The following is a 23,300-nucleotide window of genomic DNA, read 5'->3' on the forward strand; positions in this document are numbered from 1 at the left end:
CTATACAAAACAGAATACAAAAATCAATTATATTTTGTGAAAATAAACTATGAAATTATAAGTGAAGCAACAACATGAACCAGTTAGTTTAGAATTTAGTGTTTGTAAACCATTTTTCTGAATCATTGGCACTTCATTTTCAGATTCTGTAACAAGATCTGGTTCTGAGTCACTTGAATCCGGATCGTATACCTGAAATCAGCTCCGTCTCCCTCATCGTCACATCAATGATTCAGAATGTGCAGAACACCCCTCAGTTGCAGATGCCTCTAGTCAATAAGTTAATTCAATTCAATTCATTTTATTTTGTTCAACCCAAAATGAAAAATAATCCTGAGGGAGCTTTACAGTGTGTAAACATGTAGCATCCTGTCCCGAAACCATCACATCGGCACAGATAAAACTCCCTTCAACTGGACAACACTTAAGGGTGAACAGTGGAGGAGTCGACAGCGTGTTTGATGTCTTGAACTTTTTCAGAGCTCTAGCGATACCAAGTTGATTCTGTCGTGATATTGTCAGTACAAGCGGCGAATTATCTACGTGAGACGTTGTTAAACGCCTCACCGTCCAGCACTTTGTCGTTTAAACGAATAGTTGCTTAGACGTTGTTTAGCGTTAGCGCTACCTCTTTTAGCATTAGCTTAGCAGCTAACATTGTGATGTCTTCCCTCCCTACCTCCCCTGCTCTCTCTTGCTCGGTGTGTCACATGTTTAGCTATTCCTCTGCCTCCCTTACGGATAATGGTACATGTAAGAAGTGCAGTATATTTGATCGCTTGGAGGCGAGGCTTAGTGAGTTAGAAGCACGGCTCCGCACCATGGAGGTAGCCGCTGTTAACCAGCCATCTCCTATAGTCGGTGCGGACCACATAGACGTATCGTTTGCTCCTGCTAACCGTCCCCCGGCAACCCCCGAGCGGCCGGGAGGCTGGGTGACTGTCCGGAATAAGCATAAGTCTAAGTCGAAGCACACGGTTAACCACCAACCACTTCACGTTTCAAACCGCTTCTCCCCACTCAGCGACACACCCGCTGAGAAGCCAACTCTGGTTATAGGTAGCTCCATTCTGAGGAACGTGAAGTTAGTGAAACCAGGGTCCATAGTCACTTGTATCCCCGGGGCCAGAGCGGGCGACATTGAGTCTTATCTTAAACTGCTGGCTAAGGATAAACGTAAATACAGTAAGATTGTAATACATGTCGGCGGTAATGACTCCCGGTTACGCCACTCGGAAGTCACAAAAGTTAACGTGGAATCGGTGTGTACATACGCTAAAACAATGTCGGACACCGTAGTTTTCTCTGGCCCCCTCCCAAACTTGATCAGTGACGACATGTATAGCCGCATGTCGTCATTCCGCCGCTGGTTGTCGAGGTGGTGCCCAGTAAATAATGTGGGCTTCGTTGATCACTGGAAAACGTTTTGGGGAGTGCCTGGTCTGATTAGGAGGGACGGCATCCATCCAACTTTGGATGGAGCTCAACTCATTTCTAAGAACCTGACCCAGTTTCTTAATGGACTTAATCCATGACCCAGAGTTCAGACCAGGAAGCAGAGTCGCAGTCTTACACACTTCTCTGCGCTTCATTCCGAGCAGTCACTCAGCGTAATTAACTCTATAGAAACTGTTTCTGCCCCACGGACACCGTTATTTAAGTTAAAGGTAAACAACCGAGGAGTTATATTTAATAACTTAATAAAAGTTAAATGTAACAATACAACTGTGCAACAAACTAGGAGAATTAAAGGGGGTCTTTTGAATATTAGATCTCTGTGCTCTAAAGCTGTTTTAGTAAATGAACTAATATCTGACAACCATGTTGATATTTTCTGTCTTACTGAAACATGGCTATCGGATGGGGAGTACTTTAGCTTAAATGAAGCGACTCCTCCAAGTCATGTTAATACTCATATCCCCCGAGGCACAGGCCGAGGGGGTGGAGTGGCAGCTATTTATGACTCCTGCCTTTTAATAAACCTTAAACCTAAACTGGATTATAACTCATTTGAAAGTCTGACTTTCAGTCTTTCACAACCAACCTGGAAAATAATCCAGCCGGTTCTCTTTGTAATAGTGTACAGGGCCCCAGGTCCTTATTCTGAATCTTTATGTGAATTTTCACAGTTCTTAACGAGTTTGGTCCTTAAAACGGACAAGGTAATTATAGTGGGTGACTTTAACATTCATGTGGATGTCGATAACGACAGCCTTGGTACTTCATTTCTCTCTTTGCTGGAATCAATTGGTTTCTGTCAGACTGTAAACAAACCAACTCATTGTTTTAACCACACCCTCGACTTGGTTCTTGTGTATGGTATTGTGATAGAACACTTAACAATCTTTCCACAGAACCCTCTCCTGTCCGACCATTGTCTGATAACCTTTGAATTTCTACTGCCGGAATCTCCTCCTCCTGCCAAGGGTTTCTACAGTCGATGTTTATCGGACACCGCTGTAGCCTCATTTAAAGAAACCATTCCCTCTGCTCTAAGTTCAGTGTCCTGTCTCAAGATATCAGAAGACTCCTGTGAAAGCTTCAGTCCGTCACAAATCGACCATCTTGTCGATACTGCCACAGGCTCTTTGAGAATGGCACTGGACGGTATTGCTCCCCTCAAAAGAAGAATGGCAACAAGAAGGAAGTTCGCCCCTTGGTATAACTCTCAAACCCGGAACCTAAAGCAAACTGTGCGGAAACTTGAGCGGTTATGGCGTTCCACCAAATCAGAAGGATCTAGGCTAACTTGGCAAGACAGCGTTAAAACATATAAGAAGGCTCTCCGTAACGCAAGAGCATCCTATTACTCATCATTAATCGAGAAAAATAAAAACAACTCCAGGTTTCTCTTCAGCACTGTAGCCAGACTGACAGAGAGTCACAGCGCTGTCGAGCCGTGTATTCCTGTGGACCTCAGTAGTAACGACTTTATGAACTTCTTCAATAATAAGATTCTGACTATCAAAGAGAAAATTGATGGTCTACTACCCCCAACCTGAGCCAACCCGTCCGCGGATGTAGGATCCTTGGATGCAGCCGTGGGCCCTGATACCTACTTGGATGGTTTCTCTTCCATCAACCTTGATCAACTGACTTCTACAATTTTGAAATCCAACTCTTCCACTTGTCTCCTGGATCCGATTCCAACTAAGCTGCTTAAGGAAGTTTTTCCGTTAATTAGCACATCCCTACTGGATATTATGAATCTGTCTTTGTTGACAGGACATGTACCACAGTCCTTCAAGGTAGCTGTAATTAAACCTCTTCTGAAGAAACCTACCCTAGCTCCAGAGGTGTTGGCTAACTACAGACCCATCTCTAATCTTCCCTTCCTCGCTAAGATCCTGGAGAAATCTGTCGCGAATCAATTATGTGACTTTCTACAAAACAATGCTTTGTTCGAGGATTTCCAGTCAGGATTTCGAATGCATCACAGCACAGAAACGGCACTGGTGAAAATTACAAATGATCTTCTACTTGCATCGGACCAAGGACTTGTATCTTTTCTTGTATTGCTGGACCTCAGTGCTGCATTTGACACCATCGATCACCGTATCCTGCTGCAGAGACTGGAACACTTGATTGGCATCAAAGGAACTGCACTCAGCTGGTTTAAATCTTATTTATCGGATCGATCCCAGTTTGTGTTTGTGAACGGTGAATCATCGAGGACCACAATTGTTGGTCACGGAGTCCCACAAGGTTCTGTGCTTGGACCGATTCTATTTACCCTGTACATGCTTCCTTTGGGCGACGTTATCAGAAAACACCGCATAAACTTCCATTGTTATGCAGACGATACTCAACTGTATCTATCGATCAAGCCAGAAGACACCAACCAACTTGTTAGACTTCAGGACTGTCTTGGAGACATCAAAACTTGGATGACCTGCAACTTCCTGATGTTAAACTCGGAAAAAACGGAAGTTATCATGATAGGCCCAGAGCGCCTTCGAAGTCAGCTGTCACGTGATACAGTCTCTATGGATGGAATTGCTCTGGTATCCAACAGCACCGTCAGAAATCTTGGAGTTCTCTTCGACCAGGATATGTCCTTCAACTCTCATATAAAGAAGACTTCAAGGACTGCCTTTTTTCATCTACGGAATATATCGAAAATCAGGAACTTCCTGTCTCAAAGTGATGCAGAAAAACTAGTTCATGCATTTGTTACTTCTAGACTGGATTACTGTAATTCTTTGTTATCAGGCTGCTCTTGTAAATCGCTTAAACCTCTCCAACTGATTCAGAATGCTGCAGCACGTGTATTAACAAGAACTAAGAAATGGGATCATATAACTCCTGTATTAACTTCTCTGCACTGGCTTCCTGTTAAATCAAGAATAGAATTTAAGGTACTTCTCCTCACCTACAAGGCACTTGCTGGTGAGGCACCGTCTTATCTTAAAGAGCTTGTTACACCGTATTGCCCTACAAGGCATCTACGCTCCATAGATGCTGGGCTACTTGTGGTTCCTAGAGTTTTAAAAAGTAGGATGGGGGCCAGAGCCTTCAGTTATCAAGCTCCTCTTTTGTGGAACCAGCTTCCACTTTCAGTCCGGGGGGCAGACTCGGTCAGTTCATTTAAGATAAAGCTTAAAACGTTCCTCTTTGATATTGCTTATAGTTAGGGCTGGCTCAGGTTAGCCTGGACCAGCCCTTAGTTAAGCTGCTCTAGGCTTAGACTGCCGGGGGACTTCTTAGGACACACCGAGCCCCTCTTTCACTCTCACACTCTCACTCTCTCCTCCCACAATCATCCATGTTTTGTTTTATTAATGTACATCACTAATTAAGCTTCTTTCCGGGAGTTTTTTGTGCTTTCTCGCCTAGCAGGTCTCCGTGGATCATAGTTTCGTGCGGACCCCGGTTCTGACTGCTGGCTCATGGCTCTGCTGACACCTGCTGCTGCCATCATCATTACTTTAAATATGACTCATATTACTGTCATCAAAAACTAACATCTTTCTGCTCTCCCTCCCCACAGAAGCCTCTGTGGATGGTGGTTCAATCTGATGGAGGTTGTCCCTGCAGTGGTCCTGCCGTACACCTCTTCTGCTACTTGCAATTACTTGTATCATTTCAGTTAGAGAAATTGAATGTATTGTACATCTTTTACATTGTTGATTCTGTACACATGACATCCATTGCAGTCTGTCCATCCCGGGAGAGGGATCCCTCCTCTGACGTTCTCCCTAAGGTTTCTTCCCTTTTTTCCCCATTGAAGGGTTTTTTCATATTTTGGGGAGTTTTTCCTGTGCCGATGTGAGGGTTTCGGGACAGAGGATGTTGCATGTGTACAGACTGTAAAGCCCTCTGAGGCAAATTTGTAATTTGCGATTTTGGGCTATACAAAATAAAATGAATTGAATTGAGTAGCTGTGTACAGAAAGAACAACTTAAAGATGTACAGTACGTTCAATTCCTACAACAGAAATTATTCAAATATATAGTAGTACACCAGGTGTAAGGCAGGACAACTGCAGGGACAAACTCCATCAGATGTAACCTCCATCCACAGGAACCTGTGAGGAGGGAAGAACAAAGACTTTAGGGAAAAGGCAAAGTGTGTAATATGGGTTTATGACAGTAATAAAAAAGTTTAATAATGATAACAGCAGCAGGTGTTTGAGAACCCTTATTTATAGATTGTTTACTTATGACATTATAAACCATTTATAGCATTTCTGGAGTAACATTTCCAGGTATATTATACAGTACCATACTTTACAATGTTGCTTTAAGCATGCAGTAACTTACAATGTGTTGGCTTGTTTACAGGCCACAACTTGTTGAATTCACCTGCAATCTGTGTTTAGGCCGCGTTGCTTTAAAAACGTGTATTTTCTACATGAAATGGGAACGGCAATACTATGATATGGGTACAGCAACAACCTAACGCATAAGCAACACCAAACACACGGAAAATACTCTGTGAGGTTTACTTTTGGTCCAGTTCATGTTGAACGCTAGCATGCTTCGAGCTAGCATGCTCCAAGCTAGCGTGCTAGCATGCTAACTAGCAAACTATCTGCGCTAACGCTAACTAGCTTACCAAAATAACAGTCTTTCCCGTATCGAGTGGGCAGCACAAGTAAAATAACTGGTTATAGTTCCAGGTGTGCTTCATTCAAACACTCACGTACTTACAGAGTATTGGGGCCGGTAGCCGTGGTTGTATCAGCCCGTTTACGTCGCTCTGCTCCCGGACACACTTCCCCTCGCGCTGCACCCGGTGCAAGCGTCTAAGAACTTGCGCATGCGCGTTACAGATGTGATCAGAGTTAGGTGTTTTCAACTAATGTTTGAAACGGCCCGCATTATTTTGTCCTTAAAGCATATTGTTACGCCTCCTCTCCTGAGCCGGGGTGGCGGCGTAACAGACTCACACTCTGTATTTCCATATTCATGACGTTTTAAGAAAAATTTTAAATGCGTTGAAATCACGTCTTTGCGTAGACCAAATTTCGCCGACCAGTTCATTCATTATTATGATAATCTTAATGATATTATCGTCTCTCTTTCAACCTTACGTTACAACATGACACATCATCGAGAAATTTACCCGTTTTTAGCACGTTGATGTTTCGTGCACTTTTTCGCTTGTTGAAAAGACGTTGAAATGAGGTCTTAGACGTTCAGACCTCATTTCAACCCGATTTCAACCATATTTCAACGTTGAAATAACGTCTTGTGCTCACTGGGGTGTATTTCATCCGCTAAGATGCACCTGCACTGTAGCATCATGACAGGGTCAATTGAGCTTCATCTGCAAGACTTTCTTCTCAGGATGTTAGTAAAAATGACTCCTAGGAGCCTCCTGCAGAGCTGCTTCTACTCCCGAACGGTTTAAGGACTAAGAGATTAGAATGAGAAGGGGAGATTATTTGCTGTTGAACTGCACATATATTTTGACATGCCTCACTGCTGTGATGATGATTTTAACAGTTAATTAAGCAAACTTTCCAGCTACAGACAGTTGCCTTCACATATTCATTTGACGTGTCTTGATATTCAGATGAGTTAACCAGGTTGAACAGGAATATATGGCCTTAGTTCGTTGATGCAGGCAGAGGACAGCACACGGTTTCTTTAACCTGAAACCTTAAAAAGCTTAAAACGCGATTAACACCTGCTTTCATAAATCGAACAACATGTGACACAGCGTAAAATTTGTATTCAAGTTTAGCTGAAAAATAATTCTGTATTCGATCTGCATATAAGGGTTAATACAAGCTTAATGTACACATACATTAATAAAGAAATTCACTTTGTTCAGTATTCCATAATTCATTTATTCCTTCCCCAACATCTAAAAATACTATTTACTAAACATAAGCAGACAAGACTGTGCACAGCTGCACTTCTGTACAACGTTTTTGTACCTGGACATAAATAAAAATCGATGAACATCAGTTAGGTAAAAAGTCTGCTTGGAGATCAATTGCAGACGGACAAAAATAACTTTACCATGTTTATAAAGTAAAGTTCTCCTTCCCAGTCGAAAGCTTTACAGGAGACCAAACATCCACATTTTTCTCCCAGTTCAGCTCACTGTACAGAAACAGACAGATTGGTACAAATTGGAAGGAAACAAACTACACGTCCTCCATGTCATAGTTGAGGACTTTTATCTTGGTCACCTGCAAACAAGGCCCCTGTCTTAAGGTGTTACACTTTTTTCCCAAAGCTTTTGGCAACATGAGGAAGAAAAAAATGTACAAATCCAAAAGTCTAAAAACATTCACTGCAGCTGGTCGACCACGAGAGGGTCGGATGAGACTCGTACCGTTTTCCTTTCTGCAGGTTGCATGTGAATGTTACATTCTAGAGTTTAAAGGTTTTGTTGTTCATTTATTTGATAGTTTGGATGTCTCACTGCTGTAAAAAAAAAAAGAAAAACTAAATCACATTTCTCAGCTATTGATATGTTTTGATGTTAAGTATTTTCAGATAACACCTTTATCTAATCACACAAGGGGTGTACGAAGACCTCAACCAGATTGAGTGAATCCGATTGGCAGATGAAGTCTGCATTTTATTTTAGCCGTGAAAAGCTATTTCTTATTGAAGTGTTCCTAGTAAGCTAATGTTGATTGTTTCTGAAAGCATTAATGATGATTTAAAAAGAAAAGGAGCAGATTTCCCTATTTGACCTTTACAAAATTATTTGGGAGACAATCAGCTTTCTACGTTATCAAAAATCCACCTGTTGAAGACACAATTTCAATAACAAAAGCAGGTCCGTCAATGTACGTGATGTAGCATTGAAGTCATGATTGATTAGTTTGACAAGTAATCATTTAGTATTTTTAGACATCTGATTATTTGCGTAAACAGCAAAAAGTGGGATATTACAGAGAAATAAACCTCTCAATGTTTGCTTGAGCAATAATAGCCAGTAGTGTTCTGTAAGCGGTGTTTGGTTTAAAAGGCTCCACTTGGTCCTGCAGCCACCCGCTAAATCAGTGTGACGTTTTGGTGCTTTGATGCTTGAAAAGTAACCGTATTTACTGTCAAACCAAATAATCAGAGCGCCATCTATATCATGAGCAACACTCCCATATTAGTTATTTAGGTCAGTGAAAATGATGGTCATAAGTAATAAGAAAACCACCAACCTGATCTTTCTTTAAAACAGACCGTGGAAAAGAAATGTATCAGTTATTGGTTCCCGAGATCTTACAAAGAATGTCAGCTGCAAACTATCTCATCACTTACGTTTTAAATGTAGAGCAAAAACATATTTCTGATACTAGTTTGTCTCGAGCCCATTGAGCTGGTATTCCTCCAGACTAAATAATGTGATCGTGGTATTCATCAGAGATCACAAATACTATGTTGATTTCCAACAAAAAAGCAACTTCATGATGCTGCAGTTATGTGCTCGGCGTTCAGTTATCCTGCAAAAAGAGCAGCAAGGGACTGAGGTTTCCTAAATGAAATAGTTCTTCAAGCAGTTAAACACGTTTCTTTAAATGATTATTAGTTTTCAGCGTTGCAGACAATCAATAACAATAAAAATAATTCAATTACAGTTGAATCTTTAATTGCAAAATCATTATTTCATGAATGTCTCATTTTCAATCTGTTCTGAACCGCCTGCCACCAGCATAAAGAAAAAAGCTTTTAAGTAAAACACAACCTTAAAGTCACTTGACAGAACATCACAATGCATTTCACATTTTTTTGTTTTACAATGTGAAAACTGAAACCTGTGTTTAAAAAAAGAAGGAAAAAAAAGGGAAAGAAACGGAGTACGATGAAGCTTTGGTTCAGGCTGAAGAGAACAGTCTGATAGAAGAGAAAATCTCCCAATAATCAATGAGGAATGTAAAATTATACATTTTAACGTTTATTATATTTTCACATGGATAGACTCCCTAAGAAAGATGGAACATGAGAATTCTTACAGTACGCATGCCAAAAGAAGGCTTGGTTTTGCTAAATCCAATTGTGAATTTAGATATATGCTCCATGATAGCAAGTGAACTGAATTGCTCCGTAGGGGTGAAGGACAGATGTGTGGTCATTGATAGGTCATTGACAATTCTGGGTGACAGAACTGGTCTCACTTCAGGAGTTCATCTTAGTTTAAAGACATGGAGGCTGTGTGTGGGTGTGATGGAACGACGGCGGTTAGAACGCTTTTTGACCAGGACCCAATGTTCACTCATTGGCAACAAGTTTTCGAGCACCAGTTTCTTGCAGATTTGTTTCATTTTATTACTATTTTCCTTTTTTAAGGATTTTTGTTCATCAGGCACTTTAATCGTACTTTTGAGGGACATTGGAAAGTGAGTGCAGTCTAAATGCTACTGTTGCCATGCCAACATACCCAAAATGACAATGCTAGCATGCGGAATTCATCATGTAAATGAACCATGTTCACCGTGTTAGTATGCCATGCTTGTATGCTAACGCTAAACACAGAGTACAGCTCAGGCTGATGGGAATTGTCCTTATTTTTGCAGGAATTCCGTTATGGATTTTGACTTTGTGGGGGCTCAAGAACAAAGTCAGAAGGTCACAAGTGTTATCACAATCCATCATGAGGGGGAATAACTGAACTAAAGTTAGACAATCTATTCAAACGCTAAACCGTATTTCACTTAAAACCACAGAGATCAACTTCCTGGTGACCCCAACATTGCCATCCGTGGATTCAGCATCAGGGAAAAAAACCCTACTTAATTATGGCATCAAATCTGAAGACTTGGCCTGATGAGCGTCAGTTTCATCTGCATGAAGAGTTTAAAGAATGCATTGCGTAAGAACGAATTAGGTCAACGATTCCGACAGATATTTTGTCTTCACATCATTAGCTTAATACCAAATGCCCCAAACCAGCATTTTTACAGTTTCCTGCTGTTTGTTTGTTAAAAATATGTAACAGGACTTTTGTTTTGGCGTTAGCCTTCACCAACAATTACAGCTGACATCCTTTCATCTGAAAGTGAATAAAATAACCCCTAAATCAAAAAACGATGGCTAGTTGTAAAAACAAAACTTATTCAGACAGTACGGGTAAAATTCATCAGCTACCTTGCACATGTCCACCTGCTGTGACATATTCCTCAAATCACGTCATTGAAGTTGTTTCCTCTTAAACAATCACACACAGATGGTACCAAACGAATAAATAAACAATGACACACAGCAAACCTGACAGGAAGTGAAGTTTACAAACGGAGGAGAGTGGGAGAGGTCACGCCACCGGCCGCCTTGTTGTCCCCATCCAGAACAAACAGCGCTTGCCTTCAGTCTGATGTTGGGAGCAAAGCTGTGTCCCACTGCTGGAGGGGGGATGGGGGGAGGGTGGCGGCAACACAGTCATGTCTATGACAGACTCCTCCTTCACACCACGTACTGGTGGTTGCTGTTGTATTTTGACGTGTAGGCCTGGCGGCTGTACTGGAAGTGGTCGGTGAGCACGTTGTTCCATTTGTGCTGCTGCTCTGAGCCGTGGGGGAAAGGCACTGACCCGTTGGCCTGCAGCTTCTCTAGCACCGGGTTGTCAAAGGATACCAGGTCCTGATGGGTGCTTGGCAGCTTCTTCTTCTCCTTGTTAGCGTCGTACTTGGCCTGTTGGAAGAGAAGACAGTTTAAACTACCGGCCTCTTTGGAGTTGGTCCTCCAGCACTGCAGCGTGGGTCCTAAAAAGTTTGGGTGGGTCAAATGATTGCCCAAGAAGAAGCTTTAACCATTTACATTCAAGTAGAATGAAAGATGTGGAAAGCTGCGGAAAAGCTGCTTTCCAGCAGTGTGCAGTTTAAGAAAGAAATGATACTCCCTGACTATAAAGCGCACCCAGTGGCAATAGGCTGCTCTGGAAAACAATTACCGTATTTTCTGCACTATAAGGCGCACTTAAAAGCCTTTAATTTTCTCAAACAACGAGAGTGCGCCTTATAATCCGAAGCGCCTTGTATATGGATCAATTGGTTTATTGGTTGATCCATACTGGTTAACGAGGATCCATTGGAGGAAAAGTCTGGTGCCAGCAGCCGCGGTAATTCCAGCTCCAATAGCGTATATTAGTTGCTGTAGTTAAAAAGCTCGTAGTTGGATGTCGGGATCGAGCTGATGCGCCGCCGCGAGGCGCCACCGTCTGTTCCAGCGCTGCCTCTCGGTGCAAGATGGACGAAAGTATTTGCCAAGAATGTTTTCATTAATCAAGAACGAAAGTTGGAGGTTCAGAGATATTGTTAATATCCACATTAACGTTTGAACAACAAGGGAGTGAAGAGTTTTCAGAACGCTTAATAACGTTTGATTTAGCAGAGCCCGATCTAGTGGATGCATAACGCAACCCCAGTCAAATGTTTTACTGCAGTATCTTCTATTCTATGCGCCTTATAATCCGGTGCGCCCTATATATGAAAATAGTTCTAAAATAGGCGATTCATTGAAGGTGCGCCTTATAATCCAGTGCGGCTTCAATGAATCGAAAATACGGTAATATGGAAACCGGTCTCTTTTTTTCCCATTGCCACAAAGTAAGTCCATGGCAGCACTTTCAAAAACAAGAATAACTGCAGAATAATTTAGTGTTATATTAGTTTGTTACATGTGCATCAGCACTACTGGAGACGGCTAATTGAAGAGAGAAAAATGATTCTCGTCTTTGCTTCCCTAATTTTCCCTCCTTTAATCCCCCTTCCTTCATCCAAGCGGTTGGGTCGTCTCACCTTGTTGTAGAGGAAGACCCCGACAATGGCCGTCATCATACCCATGACGTTTGTGAGGGAGACCGGGTTGCGCAGCATCAGCAACGAGATGCTAATGACCATGATCCTCTTGGTGGCGTTGGCCACGGCGTAGCTGAGCGGGCTGACGATGTTCAACACGCTGAAGGCGATGACGTTCTGAGCGAAGTTGCAAAATCCGCTGATGAGCAGGAGGACAAAGGTCCCTGTCCATTCGGAGACGTCGGCCTGGAAGGACAGCAGCACGGTCGGAGTCACAAAACACGCCCGGATGCCGCACAGCCGCGTTATCGTCATGAAAAAGACAGCGCCGTTACTCACCAGATCTCCATTTACAAGAAACACAGAGAGATCCACCAGAACCCAGGTGGGCACCATGAAGATGACCGCATTAAAGCCCAGGATGTTGAGCAGCCGTAGGTGGTGGATCCTTGTGTCGCGCAACACCTTTGGGTAGGAAAGGTTCAATTTAGAAAAATGAGTTAGAAAAATAAACGACTGCACGAAGGCGTTCAAGATTTTAGAATTAGAAGTTTAGCTGATGTGTTATTCACTAAAACCTTCTCAACATGACAGATTCAACTATGTGTGATGTGCTTGTACCAAATGGCAACACCCTTGTGAAATCAGTTGCCATATCCGTGTTTTGTTTTTTTATTTTTTAACAAAACCACTTCTCCTTTAAAACACCACTTTAACGCACGTTCACACAAGTTCACAAACCAGGAGGTTCAGTTCCAGGCCACCCACTCCCACCCGCCTGAGTAGGAGTTACCTTCTTGGAGAAGATGTTCTGCAGAGAGAAGCACAGCGTGGCAGCCAGAGCACTGATGAGTCCAGACACATCGAAGGACAGCTCAGTCGCCGTGGCCAGCAGCACTCCTCCAATGATGGGGATGAGCGATACATAAACCTACGAAGAAGGAACATTCGGAGATGCAGTCAACACTTCAGCTTTGTCAAAACAGCAATCGCTACATCAGGGATTGGTTCCTAATCAATCAATCAATGTTGTGTGGTTTGTTATAGTAATATCTGTGCAGTCATAAAACAGTCATTATAACAGTGTATTTATTTGCATAGAAAATGCAATTCCAACATCTTTGCATAGAAATTGTAGTTCCAACGTCCCTCGGACCTCAAATTCAAAGAGCAGCCTCATTTTAACCTCTCAAAAAAATACTAACTCTTCTATCTGACACCACACAAACACAACAGGCCGTTACGGCAAGATTTGCATTTTGAAACGATTCATGAGACAAACATGAAGCCCTCTTGTGTACCCATCTCGCTAAGCCATTCTGTTCTCAAATCAACCACACAGAGACACTGAGAAAACTGCACCAAAGACGCACTGCGTATATATAAGTAATTTGTCTCGAAAAAAAATAAAAAAAAATAAAAAAAAAATAATATATATATATATATATATATATAACTGGGAGGAAATTTGTTTTTGCCAGAACACGTCTAAACTCTTCCCAAAACTGTTGACTGTTAACCTGTTGACGGTTAAACATTTTAAAACAGGATGTGGTGTGAGAGAGGAACTTACACAATAATATCCTATGTAAATACACAGATCATGCAGATAAAACAAAGTATGTTTAACTCAAGCACACTTTTGTGAGGTGGCTCCACCATAAACTCCAACATTTATGATGCTCTGTGTATTTTTCATGCATTTTGATGGTTGAACGGCTGGCATTTACCACAGCTGAGTCAAGTACTAAAACACTGATGGAAGATACTTTGTATTGAATAGAGTAGTTGGTCGTGATGTTACGGTGCTTCAGTACAGCCCAGTGAGGCCTGCTGCTCCTCAAACAAGATCTCGTCACACAGAAACGTCATCAACATCCGCGTTCCGCCCGGGTCCGCGGACTCTGCCCGTCTAAATACTGAGCGGTCGATTGTTCGAGTGTAAACACGGCGCCCTCTTGTGAGACTCAAAAGGGGCCCTAATTCACATTTGGCTAACCTAGACTACAAGATGTTCAACCAACAGGATGAAACTTCTGTTATATTCCCAAGATGTCTACATCCAGGACATGGTCAAACACTACATCCCGCACATCCTGCACTGCATCTGTTTGTTCCTCCTTCTGAGAGAAAAGCACTCGAACTAGATCGCGACTCTTTGCTGTCCTGGCTCCCAAATAGTGGAATGAGCTCTCTGATGACATCAGGACCGCAAAGAGCCTTTATATCTTCCACCGCAAACTAAAGACACACCTCTTCAGACTAATCCTCGACTAAAACACGAACAAATGATACCACTTAAATTGTACTTATAATGGTTCTTATCTATAACAAGTAAGTAAGAAATTGCACATTGTTTCTTGTTCTTCTGGGTTTGAATCCTTATGGTTGGAATGTGCTTATTGTTTATTGCTTTGGATAAAAGCGTCAGTTAAGTGACATGTAACGTCAAACGCCCTTGTTAAGGCTTTCTCTACATCAAGATCTGATTTGTCTTTGATAAGAGAGCAGCAAGTTAAAGCTTTAATATAGTTAGATAATCAATTTGTTGATCTAATCCCACCAGTGCATCCAACCATAATCCCCACCATCGCAATCAATGCACAATAAATCAGCAGCGCGGGGATTGAAAAGTCGAAGGTTCGTTTTTCTGAAGGGCGTCAACCGATCTCAGAACGGCATTTGCCAGTGACAGCTTAATAAAATGAGTACACACAAATGTTGTTACTATTGATTAATCAGACTGGCTCCGGTTAACAAAACATTGGTCAAATGACCAGTTTCAGGCAACCCCAACATTATATAAGGACCCTTCAAATACAGAATCCCCTTATCTTCATTTCTAAAGCTTTGCATCAAGCCACAGAAGGAAACCCCCAAGATAAAAAAAGATACATCACTTTATTTAAGACGCTGGGCTACTTTCAGGGAACCTGAGAAAGAAACCTGCCACTTTTCAATCTAGAAATCACTCAAATCGATAGCCGAATACTAAAATATCTTCATACTTTAACTGGATTCCTTCCTCTAACAGAGCTATTTGAAGGATTAAAAAAATAAATCCTAGTCAAACAATGAGTGTACGTCGTGTACACGCCTTACAGGTCATTCGTCTTCTAGAGACCAGAAAATCTAGTTAGAATTATACTCTGCACTGGAAACTACCTGACGCCTCTCCAGAAGCAGCACAAAGCTCCTATGGTATGAAATGTATTGAGTAAATTCAGGGATTTATAAGGTGAAAAAAAGGTAAAAAGTTAAGGAATACACCCCTCCAAAAGAACATGTGATCAACTTAAGGGAGTAAAGCCCCTGCAGATAGCCGTAATATGACACTCGGTACAGTGCCACATCACCACTGCTCAGTCTGAGACAGCGAGGCCGCGGGCTTAAACAGAGCGGCCCTTGTGCAACAACCCTCTCACCTTTGTGGTTTGCTTCTCCTTCATGATAATCCTTGACAAAAGCACCACCCATATTGGCATTGTAGCTTTGACTGTGAAGAAAAAAAACAAAGGACAATGTCAGCTTGGAAGTGTAGCACTGTTTCTGTGACACACATAACACCATTCAGACAGAGTACACATCTGAATAGGTTTGGCAGAGGTCAAAAGACAAAGTCTCCATCAAACACACCTTCCTTACATTTGGGTTTGTCCTGGTCATTGATACTAACTACAATGAACAAGATTTTGTTTAATATTCAATACAAAAAAACATCTAGAAGATCGTAACGCATCAAAACTAGAATCAGCAACTGATCATAACTTTCAAAGATTTAGAGAGAGGAGTTGCAACTGTCATCAGTTTTTTTAAATCATGGGTACAGCTTTTTTAACACTCAATTGCCTGTTTGGCAGCCTATTTGGTATACCTAACTGAAACAAATGCAGAAATATGGAAAGTGTCTTTTCAATTCATGGTGCCATTAAGCTTTATGACATTGAGCATGTGGGTATTTAAAATAGGTTGTACGATGTCTTAGTAGGCCAACCGCTGAAGTGAACATTGCCCTGGATCCCTCAAAAGAAATCCACTGGGATTTTTCCACTGGCTGTTGAAATACTGCAGAAAATTAGCTCGCTCGCAAAGATCATCCCCATACGTTAAAAACAAACATTGATCAATATCAAAGTGTAATTGCAATTACCAGAGTTAAATGTTGAAAGAAAAACAAAATAATCAATTCAAATTGTATTGTACAAAAGAATTGTGTGAAAGTACTGGTGTAAGCTGATGGGATGTATTCACTGGAGTAGTTTGAGCTTGTAAAACCAGTTGAGACTTAATGAGCGCTCATTCACCATAATGGACTCACATTTTACTGAACCAAATGAGGTGCCAAGACAACAAAGGTTCTTTAAAGTTGTGTATAGGGTGCAATGTCAAGTTCACTTATATGAGCCCTCAGTTGGCAGTATATTTACGAAGCCCTAATTAACGTATGACAGCTACTATACATACATACATGTACGTGTGTAGGAGTAGCTATCAAACATACATGTACGTTATGTACGTATAGAAATAGGATTTAAAAAAGTAATGCAACATCTCACTTCTGAAGTTAATGAACATCTCCGAAAACAAGATAACTGCCATTAAAGGAGGATTTAAGGGACGAAATGACTTGTATCAAACTGAACTAACGTGGTTTGACGTGGTGTGACGCCAAGTTACCTAGAAGAGAGGCGCCTTAGAACAACATGAGTTAACGTTACATCGGGATCTGATCACTATCCGGATCAAAAGGTGGAGACCGCAACACAGCGGGTTCAGTAATGGACCCTCCCCCTGACGTAGTAACTATTATGAGCTATAGTTAAGTTGGCTAGCTAGCTAACAAGAGCAAGTTAACGTCAGTGACTCTTAAATAGAGCCTGAAGCTCATACATTTGTAGTTAGAGGACTTGAGGTAGATTCATTTTCTCCACAAAAGCACGTCCTCTCGGGCCCTTCACGATGCCAGACCAATGCGGGGCCCGACAGCGAGTTAATTAACGTTAACAAACGTTGGTGCCGCAGAGTTGTCCGGCGTTAGCCATGAAGCTAACACCAGCTGACGGTTACAGACACGTTATCGAGTTACGGCGGGTGGCCTCGCATTAAGACAAATGGTCATAGGCGACTCACCGGTGTGCGCATACGAAACTGGTACTTTCCATATGCTGAAGTGAGCCGACACGGATGCAAAGTATTTCCCGAAAGCCAAAGGCAGGATGTACCACTGGTAGTACTTGCTGGGCAGTTCTGATTTGGGGACTCCCCATGCCCGCAACAACGGCGGGAGGAAAACGACGATGGAAATAATATGAAACAGAGAGACAGTGACCGGGTACGGGAATCCATTGAGGATAATTTTGTTAACGATGTTTCCCCCCGAGCTGACCGTGTACCAGCCCATACACAGAAAAACTATCCGGATCCCTTCCCTAACAGGGGGCCGGTCCGCCGCAGCCATCTTCCAGCGCGGAGTGACGAGTCACCGGCGGTGTGGGCGTGCGGCTCACCGGGGGAGGGAGGCGCTGCTCGACTACGACGAGGAAGGGTACGCACGGCTTCCGGTGACACGCTTCAGAATAAAAGCATTTAAAGGACATGCGTTTATTAAGTTAACGTAGCAGTCCTCCAGAGCTCCATTCACATGTGAAATATTTGGTGGTTTCATCTATCATTGAAATTTACATCTAAATTAATAAATGCATAAAGGACCCTTGAAAGTTCTTCGCAGCACCAAACGTGATTGCCAATTCTGAAATGAAAATAAGAAATATTCAATATACATAACCAGGTTCATGTAATTACATTTTACAAATGTTATGTTTGTTTTTTAAATGCCACTCATCATCTCAGGCGTCAGGGTGAATAAGTTATGGAAAAGTCATACACATATTCCCTGATTTTGCCATAGAATACATTAAGACCATCAGACTTTAGGTTGGAAAATACTGCATTTAGGGCCATATCTAAATACCAGGTTGTATAATAATTATAGATCATTTCATTAGATTAGTAGTAAGGCATAACAGTTAATTCGTTTATTTCACAGAAAGAGCCCAAAAGAGACACACAAAAGACAAACCAAAATAGCACATTAGAGTAGGAATGTTTCATTGCTTAAAAGGTTGAAAAGTTATATAAATGATAAGGGACATATCATTTTTCTGTTAAATTAATCAAAACAGCTACAATTGTATTTGCAAAAAAGCAAGCAATAAACAAGTACAAAGAGGACAAATAAAGCGCTTTGTTTTTTTTATTAACACATAACATGTCCACTTAAAAAGGACTAAGTAGCAAATATTTTCTCTTCTGCGTTCAATGGAACACAAAAGGCTAATTTCTGTACATTCACTAAGGCTCTGTATTTAGGGAAAACCCAGGTTTCCATAAGGCAAACAATATCTACAGGAATGATATTAAGTACTTTATCCAGCATGTCAACGTATATCCCAGTTCCTCCTGACAGTACAAAGATGTAAGCAAGTAGCATTAACTGCTCTGCCATTTCAATTGATACTTTATAGCCTAAATACACAGTAAAGGGAAAAGACAAGTATAAAATAAAATTCACAATACAGAATGTCAGTTTCCTGTGTACAGCAGCATTAGGTTGGATTTACTGCTGCATCTATGGACCAATGAATCAAAACAAATTGATATTGTTCAGGCTATACGAACAATCTTATAATGATTATGTAAATAGAAATAAATATACATGAAAGCCACATTTCATTATCAGCAATGTGCATTTTTCAACCACCACACAGACCTCTCTTTTGATTCTTCCAAACCGGACCCATTTTACTTTATTGCATCGCATTCAAACACAAGATCAATACTTAAATATTTTAAAGTCAGCTAAAAGTGGCTGCACAAGACTGCTTTGCAAAGGGTAAACATTGTAGTTCTTCAGATAGTTAGTACCAATGGTAATGATGATGGCTCCTTGAAGATTGCATTCAATTCAGCTTAAAAAGCTGTCATCAAGATGCACTAGCAAGCAAAAACCTCATTAGACGTATCTAAGTTATCTGCTCCAATAATATTACTCCTCTCTATTGAACGATAATTCAGTTGAAGAGATAAAACTGCAGAATGGACTTATTGTATGTGGACAAAGAGTTGGGTAAAGTCACATTCTACATGGCACATTAATAACCTAACATGAATAAAATGAAACTGCAGTGTAATGTGCGATCCTTTCCAATATAAAAGAATGGCAGGCTATTGGGAACTCCTTCTATACAGTTACTAAACAGCCAACACTAAATGTTTTGCTAATGCATAGCCTCGGTTCTTCGTGCTGTCCCAAAACTATGTTCAAAAACTCCATTAAAAACACTGATTCCACTTCCATGTGCAACACAGCACACAGATTCCACTTTCACCAATGGTGCAAAACAGCAGCTTACACTGAAAGGGCCTTCAGGCTTGCAGAGTTGCTCCGCTACATGCTGAAGGAAGTTCACAACTTCCAATTTAGAAACCCAACCCCAGATTTAATCCAGACAGACGTACGGCAGTATGTTCAACCTGCTCTCATCTCCATGCAGATCTAAAGAGATGCACTCTGTCCAGTCATACCAAACACCCTTTGTGTCGTAGCAACCATTAACTCCGGACCAGTGTTGCTTGTGTAATTTGGTCAGGTCCTCTTTGATGACCTCTCTGCTAACCCCCGGTAAATCTATGACTGGGAGTTCTGGTGCTAACACATGGGTTTGCTTGAAATCTGTACTTCGGGGCTCCTCTTTTTTCAAGAACTCTGTCATGAAAAAGTGTGCACCCGGGGTGTTTGCGCCTGACGATGTCAGCACGTTACTTTGCTGGCTAAGGTACGACTGGATGATATCGCTCCTCGACAGCTCTTTCCAGTCTGTCTGCTGGAAGGGACTGGGAGGGACCGGTGGGATCTGCTTCGGCTGCTCAGACCATTGAGTCTCGGGTCTGTGGACCTGTCGAACCCCCTCCTGGCTGGACTCCTTTTGAAAGGAGGATTTTATCTGTCCTGTTACAGGGTCAAAGGTAAGTCTTCTGTCTTTTAACCGGACAGGTTTAGTGCCATCATCTATGTTCTGTCCATCTAAAGATGTCCCATGATCCTTAGACCTATATTTCGGTCTTTTTCTTTTCTCTATATTGCCAACTGCCCCATCATCTTCCAATCTGTGCACATCACTGCAGGACGAGGCGAAAGACTTGCAAAGAGATGTACTGGGAGGCCTGCTTGGAGAACCCAAATCTGAACAGCCTGTGTGCAAACCTTGAACACAAGCATTTAAAGGCTGAATGGAAGGCTCCAGCCCAGAGGTGTCCACAGATGCAGGTCTAACATTGGGGCTAGAAAGACCCTGAATTGGTGACGCAGTCTGTTTGATAACAGCTGCCTGCTTTGGAGTTTGAGGACTGTGCAAGGAACAGCGTGGGCTTCTGGGTCGATTCTGCCCACCGGAGAAAGCCTTCTCCTGTCTGGCTTGTTGCTGCAAAACTGATGCTTTGAGCAAAGACGACGTGCTGGGAGGCTTGATGTGTCCTGGGGCACTTGGATGAGGTTTTACAGCATTGACTGGGATTTTATTTACCCGGTCATTGTCCAAAGGCTCAGAAATCTCCTTGTCCAGAGACTGATGTGCACAAGTATCTGTAGTCTCTGAGCTACCACCAATTCCATTGGTTGACAGCGGTTTGATGTTTTGCATTTTGTCGTTAAGAGTTGTTTTGGATATCTTGGCTGGTATGAGCTGTCCTTCCTTCTGTTCACCCTTACGTTTTCTGTTGCTCATTTTCTCCACCCTCGGTGTGTAGCAGTTGTTGAAGTCATTTCTGTTCTTCAACTCTGGACCCGTTTTACCTGATGGTATGGTGGCAGCTGTAGTGGAGCTGAAGGGATGAGCACCACCATTGGAAGTCCATGATGCCCCGCTGGGTCCTTTGGACAACGCCTCACCCTTTCCTGGTTCAATTAGCTTCTGCCAGTTTCGCAGGAGCTTCTTGGCTCTCTTTGCAAGGTCCTCGTTCTTGGTTTTCTTCCTGACATCGTTGATAAGCTTGCCAAGACGGGTTTCCTTCAAGGAGATAAGATCGGTTTTAAAATGAAACTATAACCACGCAGGATTCAATTGCAAGTCATTTTGTATTCACATACTGTATGTGTCAATGCAACTCACCTCCAGTGCCTCTTTGGTGATAGGATACTTCTCCAAAAAGGAGATCACCTCCATAACTACCACCATGTTGCATATCTGCTGAAAAGACGCACAAGTTTATACATCACAAATTATTATTTGCATTATCACAGCTCCTAGTTGTTTCTATGTAGATGTTGTTCAGTGTGTATGATTGATAACCTCAGTGGCCCCTCTCAAAATCCCCAGAGAAAGAAAGAAAAGTTATTATAAGGTTGAGGCACAATTTGAATAGACTTTCAGATGCGCACCTGTATGTAAAGAGTACTATTGGTTTCAGGCTGACAAACTGAGTTTGCATGCAAATATGCCATTTCATCCCACAACAAGATAGGGAATGTGGTCAATGATGATTGGTTTTGGATGTTGGCATCAATGTTGAATGAAGTATAAAGTCATTGTAATAAAGATTATTAAATATATATCCTGAAAGCATCTGTGATCATAATTACGCAGAGGATATGCAAAATGTGCTTCAATCTTTGAACACATCAGTATACATCACTGTGCAAAATGCAATGCTCAAAGGTCTCCAAATCGGCAAAGCTACAGCTCATCAAGCTAGATATCAGAAAATTTGTCTTCATAATCTCAACAGACTAAACTGCATATGAGAGAGGGAGAGAGAGAGAGAGAGAGAGAGAGAGAGAGAGAGAAACTATGTGATCACTCAATCAATGTGAAGTTCCCTTGATCATACTGAAGCTCCAATGAATCAAAGCCTCTGTCACTAAGGGGCACGACCTCAGGATGGACCCTTACACTTAGCTGCTGGTACAAGTAAGCCAGTCTTTTAATGTGAAAAAAGCTAACATGGCTACATACCCATTAGCCAGCAGAAGTCAGATAGCTATGCGCTGGAATGTCCGTCTTTATAGTTACTTGAGCTAAACAGTGATGTTAGCCGGCGAATTAGCAGGGAAACACTAACTCGTAACACACCGCCGACCCCCCACTTTGGTCCACCCGGAGTCCGCTCGGCCTTGTTGTTCGCCTTTCTTGCGCCCGGTTCGTCTTCTGGAAGCTAGCGGGTTGTACTCACGTTGCTCTGGCCGTCGATGGCCTGTAGAAGCCGGTCTCTCATCACCAGCGGAGTGGCCGTAGCCGCTGTCATCGCCTGGCGGTGTCAGGACGGACTCAAGACAGCGGAATCCCCCGAAAAGGCGGTGGCAAACCTGCCGACAGTCAAAGGCCTAACAGGAGGTCTTCTCTGGGAATGAGCACCATGTTTTATGATGCCTTTTGTTGTTCGTTTGTTTTTTTTAATCCGCTGCCGTCACAATGTAGTGATTCGGACGACAGCAGCGAGAAGCCTCCCCGGGTATCGGCTACCCCCCTCGGCTGGCAGCCTGCTCCTCCTCGGTCGACTCATTGGGCTTTTTGTGAGGCGCTCGCGTAGAGCATCATGGGAGAATGTTACGTAATCAATTGTTCACATCCGTTCTGCGAAGGAACCCAGGAGAAATATGCACACGTACATGGAAATATGTCATGTTATTTTAAACAATGGTGCTGGTCTACACGACAAAGGGTCCTTATACTGTGTTTTGAGTTCTTCTGTTTCGTACCGTAAAATAAGTTGTATTTTTATGGGTATGGATACTTCCATTGTGTATGTAAAATCTTTATATATGATTTATTTCCAAGAGTATGACAAAATATTATTATTCTATAAATGTACATTTTAAAGATTACTCAATAACAAAATGAAAGCTGTCACGCTCTTATGTATAGATATATACACGTCATATGACTTTATATATAGATATCAACATCTAAATATTTATACACACACACACACACACACACAACAACACAACACAAGTGTTGTGGCGAGCCTAAAAACACATGGAACCTTCACTCCATTGGAACATTCATTAAATGTATGTCTATCTTTACATTACATTACAACCAGCCAATG

At 42.0% G+C, this 23,300-nt stretch overlaps 2 protein-coding genes across 3 annotated transcripts; both read right to left on the reverse strand.

The window, feature by feature from the left end:
• Positions 1 to 9,884: 9,884 nt before the first annotated feature.
• Positions 9,885 to 17,696, reverse strand: slc35e1 (solute carrier family 35 member E1). The gene is made up of 6 exons (XM_037469483.2): positions 17,325 to 17,696; positions 15,620 to 15,690; positions 12,988 to 13,125; positions 12,534 to 12,659; positions 12,195 to 12,440; positions 9,885 to 11,088 (listed from the first exon to the last, which is right to left on the reverse strand). The coding sequence occupies exons 1-6, from the start codon at positions 17,650 to 17,652 to the stop codon at positions 10,861 to 10,863; spliced, it is 1,137 nt and encodes a 378-aa protein (XP_037325380.1). The 5' UTR covers positions 17,653 to 17,696; the 3' UTR covers positions 9,885 to 10,860.
• Positions 17,697 to 18,136: 440 nt separating this feature from the next.
• On the reverse strand, positions 18,137 to 22,810 carry LOC119216816 (mediator of RNA polymerase II transcription subunit 26-like). Of its 2 annotated transcripts, none has more exons than XM_037469961.2 (3): positions 22,422 to 22,810; positions 21,362 to 21,439; positions 18,137 to 21,259 (listed from the first exon to the last, which is right to left on the reverse strand). In XM_037469961.2, the coding sequence occupies exons 1-3, from the start codon at positions 22,491 to 22,493 to the stop codon at positions 19,694 to 19,696; spliced, it is 1,716 nt and encodes a 571-aa protein (XP_037325858.2). In that variant the 5' UTR covers positions 22,494 to 22,810; the 3' UTR covers positions 18,137 to 19,693. The 2 variants fall into 2 exon arrangements, with proteins under 2 accessions (XP_037325858.2, XP_037325859.2); XM_037469962.2 differs by having other exon boundaries at positions 18,138 to 21,259; positions 21,362 to 21,436; positions 22,422 to 22,809.
• Between the last annotated feature and the right edge of the window lie 490 nt (positions 22,811 to 23,300).

Source organism: Pungitius pungitius, chromosome 7 (assembly GCF_949316345.1).
Source record: "Pungitius pungitius chromosome 7, fPunPun2.1, whole genome shotgun sequence".
Lineage (NCBI taxonomy): Eukaryota > Metazoa > Chordata > Actinopteri > Perciformes > Gasterosteidae > Pungitius > Pungitius pungitius.